Below are 6,000 nucleotides of genomic sequence, written 5' to 3'. Positions count from 1 at the left end.
TGTGAGACAAAACCCATAATACAACTTTATTTTTTGTTTCATACAAACAGCACCCTCCCCACATTTTACAGCATTTAACAGCATTATTGGTGACAGAGAAGGTGACACTCTCTTGTGGCTGCTCCTGCAAGCTTCACAACAGGAACAGGGTGGCCTGAAGCCAGGAAACTGTGTGCCCTGGGACTGGCCTGTGAGGCAGCTCCAAGCTCTGCAGGGGTATCAGGTGAATTGATTACTCCTAAGGAAGGGTATCAAGAGATGCCATGTGGAAATAGTGATTTGAGGGAACTTGGGATCAAATTAAAAGAGCAGCTCCATGCCCAGCATTCCCAGTGCTGTACTGGTGTGGCAGCCAAGCAAGACCACCAAGGGTGCCCTGGCAGCAGCCCACTCAGCTGGGTATTTAAAATGAGAGCAATGAACCAACTTATGAACTTCTTGGTACTCCCTGTATCACGTTTGCAGACGCCTGCATCCTGCAGGACATGGCCACCACGCAGGTATAGTCAAACGGGGACAAGAGCCCCAAGGAGCACCACTGCAGCTCCAATTGTCTGCCTGGAAAATAGGGAAAGGGATCCTGTGCCACTCATGTTGTGAGTCTTCCATCATGCAGCCAAGTGGTATTCAGTCCTGGATTTGGGTGAAGCCTGAACTGTAAACCTGCAGGCACCAGAGCTCAAAACAGCAATGTATAAGAATAACAGAGGAATTCAGAATAAATGTTTCTGACAAGGGCAACCTAAGGAGCCCTGCACACCAGGGCAGAAATGCTTCCCACCTGATTACCATATCTCCTCATTTACACTTGTCCCAAATATTGCCATTCAGAGGGTCCAAATGTCCAAGCAAGGCCATGCAAATACTAGAAGAACATGCTTCAGCACTGTGATAAAAATGTCCATGTTTGTTGTACTTTATTAATTAAAAAATCCTGATGACAGAATGAGGGAGTGCTGGATGTCCTGCTGCTAGCAGGAATGCACACAGCCAGCATCCCTGTGGTACCCAGCTGGAGGGTGCCTGGGGCTTATGGGAGGCTGCAAGGCAGGGGGCAGGAGCTGCTGTGTCCCTGTAAGGCAGTGCATGAAGAGGTCTAGATGGAGACCAGTAACACCCTAGATTCCCTTCTGAGGTGCAGAATCTGTAGGAAGAAGTTACCTACTCAGCCCCAGCTAGGATCACGCTCCCAACCCTCCTCCAACCCCCTATTTTTTCTCTTATGGAGAGCTAGGAGGGGAAGGGGTACTTTCCCCATCACCCCACTTCTTATTTTCCTTTTCCATGGAAGGAAAGCAAGCATAAGCATTTATTTTTCTCTCCCACATCCTTCCTCTCTCAAAGTGAGGAGGAAGAAGTGTGAGGCTGAAGTAACCTCATGGTATCAAAGACAGCTCCCATCACCTTGCACAGCAGTACCCAGCAGCTGAGCAACTCAACTCTCTCTTTCCTTCCTCTAAGTACTAACATGAAAGAAAACAACATTTCTTTAACAAAGAAACTTTTCAAGATCCACAAAATCTTTTCTCTGTCAAATAAAGTGGATGATGGACCTGGCTGAAAGCACAGCCTTGGGAGATGGGTATAAATACAATCCTGCTGCCCTGGGACTCGGGGCTCACCCAAGCTCCAGTTATTCCCTAAGTGCCTGAAGGGATTTTATCACCCCCTCCCTGCTGGAGGCAGACCAGATAGCAGCAATCTAGAAATAAAGGACTGCAGAATTTTAGCAAAAACTAGTGAATAGTCACAATGGCCAAAGCAAAGGCAGCTGTGGGCAGAAATGTAGGAAGTGGGGATAATCAAAAGGTACTCCAGACTACTACAGTGCCCTTTCAAAGTATGCTTCAGTGATTAGAGGACAGGACAACTGAATTAGGAGTAGAAGGAAGAAAAAAAGCCTCATCACACACTCAGTGCAGAAATCTCTTGGGAACTTGAATCAGACCTTGTCAGCCTCAAAGTGCACTGCCCTGGTCCAGAGAGTTTCACTGTAATTAATGTTTTAAAAGACCATCTGCTGGGATGCAGCTGAGTGAGGCACCCACTGGTATTGTCCTGACTCTCTGGAGTTGGTTCTTAATCACTGGGGCAGCCACAGGACAGGAGATTAGGGTCAGGACATAAGAGACAGCTTCTTTTGTTAAAGTGCCTTATTTTCTTTGAGCTTTTAAAACATCTTCTAAAACACCTTCAGTAGAAGGAGGGCACAGAAAAAAAAAAAAAAGAAAAAAAAAAAAGGAATACAGGTTTTATATAGAAGAGAGTAGAGAATGAATCAATATTTACACAGAACTTGGATAAGATTACAGCATAGACTAATAATCCAACAGAGCAAAATGCAGAGTGTCAAAAAAAAAAAGGGCAAAACCTGTTTGAATGCTTTCAACACCATTTCCTGGAGATCCCAAGTGTAAACGGTTTTATCTAGGAAAAGGCATTTAAACTTGGGCTTTGGTAATCAGAGCTGATTGCAGCCCCACTGCTCACAGCCAGCAGGAGGATGTGGGTGGGCGGCCACCCGACCTCTCCAGAGCAGCCCAGGCTTAGACGAGTTCAACTTTAGCATTTGGATAAACAGCTACCACATCATATCCTTCAGGGGGCTTAACCCTCTCCTTGGCATGTGTCTCGCAGTACAGCTGCTCCTCAATGAAGAAATACCCTCTCTGCTTCAGGTTGAGGCCACAGTCGTCACACATGAAGCACTCAGGGTGGTAGAGTTTGTCCCGAGCCTTGACGATGGTGCCCCTGGGAGAGATCAGGAAAGCTCAAGTGAGGTGGAGAAACAACAAGCATGAACAGCTTTTCCTGCTGCCTCAAGTAAAACAGAGTAAGTGGAGGAAAACAGCATGCAGGGACATGTAAGGGTGTTATCAGGGGTTCTCAGCCCACCCAAAGCTGCCACCTCACTCCAGGTGTGGCTTCACTATGCTTCTGGGGGAAGGGATGCTCCACACCCAGCAGCACTGCTCCACAGCTTGATGCAAAACAGAGCCTAAAATATCTACCTGATCTGAAAATCAGGAGCTAGAATCCTGCAATGACTGCAGCTGTGCACTTGCAGGCACTATGACTTGTGGAGCAGAAACCCTCAACTTGCAGCATCAGCAAGAACACGGCTGCAGGCATTTGCACAGCTCACACTCAGCCATCAAATTTGGCTTGAACAGGATGTAAATTACAGCAGAGCATAAATTACAATAGCTCATAAATTACAACAGAACAAAGCAGAAAAACAACTATACTTTCTGAAATAAACATCCATCTGTCAGAGAGTAACACTTCAAAAAACAAACAAAACAGCTCTCTTCTCAACACTCAAGGTGTTTCTCCCAGCAACCCTTGTAAGGCAGTGAAGGAATGCTTGGTGCCCTGGTGCTATTCATAGTCCCTGGGCAGCTACTATGATAAGCAGGGCACAAACCTTTCCATAAATCATCCCTTGCAAGATTCCCTTAAAAGGGGCAACCCAAACTGTACTGCTCAGATTTAGATATGGTTAGAAAAAAAACCAGGAAGGGATTCAAGGTACTCTGCTATAAATTCTAATCCATGTGCCTGGTAGGACCCAGCCCAGCCATGTCCCAGAGTCACTGTCCCCACTGCACCAGGTCACACACAACACTTACACAATCCCATTCCTGCAGCGGGTGCACTCAGGAAGCATCTGCAGCCCAGACATGGGACCACCAAGCTTTGGCACTGGGGACTTGATGTTTTGGGGGCTGCTCAGTTTGTTGAGTTTTTCACCTGCCAAGAATTATAAAGACACAAATTGAAAACTCAGTCTCTCAGGGCTAGGTTTTTTCTCTTTTTCTTCTTCTTCCTTTTTTTTCTTCCTTTTCTGTTAAGGACTCAAATGAGTCTGCCTGTCGTAACAGGACCTGTAACTTCCTTGGAAGCTCCAGGACAGCACCAGCACAACAGACATGGACCTAGTCAAAATGCAAAGCAACTGTGATCTAGAGATGAGAGGTTAATTTGGTTGCAATACTAGTTACTGAGTTAAGAATTATGAATAGTGAAGAGCTCAGAAAAGTCCCTCCACCCCGCCCCCCAAAAAAAAAAAAAAAAAAAAAAAAAAAAAAAAAAAAAAAAAAAAAAGAAGAAAAAAGAAAAAAAGAAGGTTCCATCACATTAACATTTCAGGTACAGTTGGTAGATCCACCATCTGTCAAAGAGATGTAGATGAAAGCATTTCAGAGAATGAGGCAAATTGAACCAAACAATTATAGAATCACTTGCACTTTTCTTCATAGAACATGCATTTAAGCTCAAATAATCTAAACCAAAATACTGTGATAGAAGATAAAGTCTTCTGAGGCACCAGGCCTCCTTTCATAAAAGGTCCAACAATGGGAAAGCAATGAAGATTTTGTGCATATAAAAACATCATAGCAGAGTTTTCAGTGTTGCTGCTCCAACCCCCTACAGATCATCTGCCCTCTGATTCTGGACAACACCAACATGCTTGTTGCCAACCACTGGAATACTTAAAAGCTTCCAGTATTGACTGCATGGTTTTCCACAGCTGACAACTGGCTGGTCTGTTTGGCATATATCCATCTATGGTTTCTCCGTAATTGCCCAAGGTCAGATAAAGGAAAAGCCTGTCAAGAAGGACCAGCTGGCTCACAGTTTGGAAAAGCAGCAGAGGAGGTCTTGCACAAACAAGTTGTTCTCCAGAGCTCTAATTTGCCACACTCCCTGAGCTTCCACGGTGTTTCAGTCCAGGGTCCATTTTAAGCATGTGCTTCAAGCTCTGATGCCCAGAAGGTCTCAGTAGGGCACAAGCACTTTCTGACAGAGGTATCTGCACATACTCTGTACCAGTTTTGGCAACTTCAGAGCAAAATCCACTCTAAGTGCCTCCCACAGATCCAGAAACATGTCACACGAGAGACAGATTTTGATGGGAACGTCTTTTGAAGGGAACATTACTTGGAAAAGCTTCCTTCCATGGACAGACCCCCTCTCCCCTGTCTAGTCTGTCTCTGTGCTTGTTGTCTTGGGCCCAGATGGGAAGGAGGGTGCACACCTGACTCATCCCCTGGGGTCCCCAGGCATCTTCACATCACAGCCCCCTCTCCAGCCATGGCTCTGACAAGTGGGTGAAACCAAAAGGACCAGCTTCCCACCAGACCCCACCTCCTCAAAATATAACAGAGTGTTTGGCAATGCCAAGAGCTTTCATACATGCAGGAGTGCCCAAGAGTAGAGGAGGGCTACTCCATCCCAGAAGTTCCCCCAGAACTTAGCTGGCTCCAGCCAAGCCCCTTGTTAAATTCTTCCGCTGCCTTGCTGGGAATAAACTGAAACAACTGCAAGCTCCTGGCTTCCCCCAGCATGAGACACAGTGTGCTTTGACTAGACACGCTCATCTGCCAACATTTAACAGTTAAGCTGTCACTGCCTCTCATGCAGAGTGCTTGGATAAGCTGCTAAAAAAAGGAAAGAAAGAAGAGAAAAAAAAAAAAAAGGGATTTTAAAGCAAAATGAACCCTGCAGAGAAGGCTGCTTCCCATCTTCTTGAACTGTGTATAATTTCCTTCTATTTACAAGCCCGGTCTCATGGTGATTTATGGTCTTCTGCAGGGCAGTAAAATGCTTTCATTCCACAACCTCAATCATGCTATCCCTGTTATGGCTAGAGTGCTTGTCCTTCCTGGGTCATGGGTGCCTGTGAAGGTGGGAACTGCCACTTCTCCAGCTTCCACCTCAGCACATTGCTCCCTAAGCGTGTGAGATAGGGCTAAAATGCTTCCAGTAGAAACACATTCCATATAAAACAGGTTGGTGTCCAAGGCACTCAGCTCCTTGGGAGAGGAGAGCTTTACTTTAAAAGGACAATGCAGAGCAGGCTCAGGTCAAAATGTATAATTTTAAGTTGAAGGAATAAGGAGCAGGGGTGGCAGCTGTAAAACAAACCTAGCAGGAACACTTAAGATTGAAAACATGCTGGAACATCACAGAGCTTCATGCCAAGCAGAGATGCTT

General features: G+C 45.7%; 1 protein-coding gene across 1 annotated transcript in view; it reads right to left on the bottom strand.

Moving 5' to 3' along the window:
* Positions 1–6,000, bottom strand: part of PDLIM4 (PDZ and LIM domain 4) — a 43,092-nt gene continuing 37,092 nt past the window's right edge. The window contains exons 6-7 of the mRNA XM_056502498.1: positions 3,633–3,753; positions 1–2,751 (exon numbers count right to left, since the gene is read on the bottom strand). Of these exons, the coding sequence (XP_056358473.1) occupies positions 2,547–2,751; positions 3,633–3,753 (326 nt within the window). The 3' untranslated portion in view covers positions 1–2,546. The remainder of the gene's footprint in view (positions 2,752–3,632; positions 3,754–6,000) is intronic.

Source organism: Oenanthe melanoleuca, chromosome 13 (genome assembly GCF_029582105.1).
Source record: "Oenanthe melanoleuca isolate GR-GAL-2019-014 chromosome 13, OMel1.0, whole genome shotgun sequence".
NCBI lineage: Eukaryota > Metazoa > Chordata > Aves > Passeriformes > Muscicapidae > Oenanthe > Oenanthe melanoleuca.
This window is presented reverse-complemented; position numbering and strand designations above follow the sequence as displayed.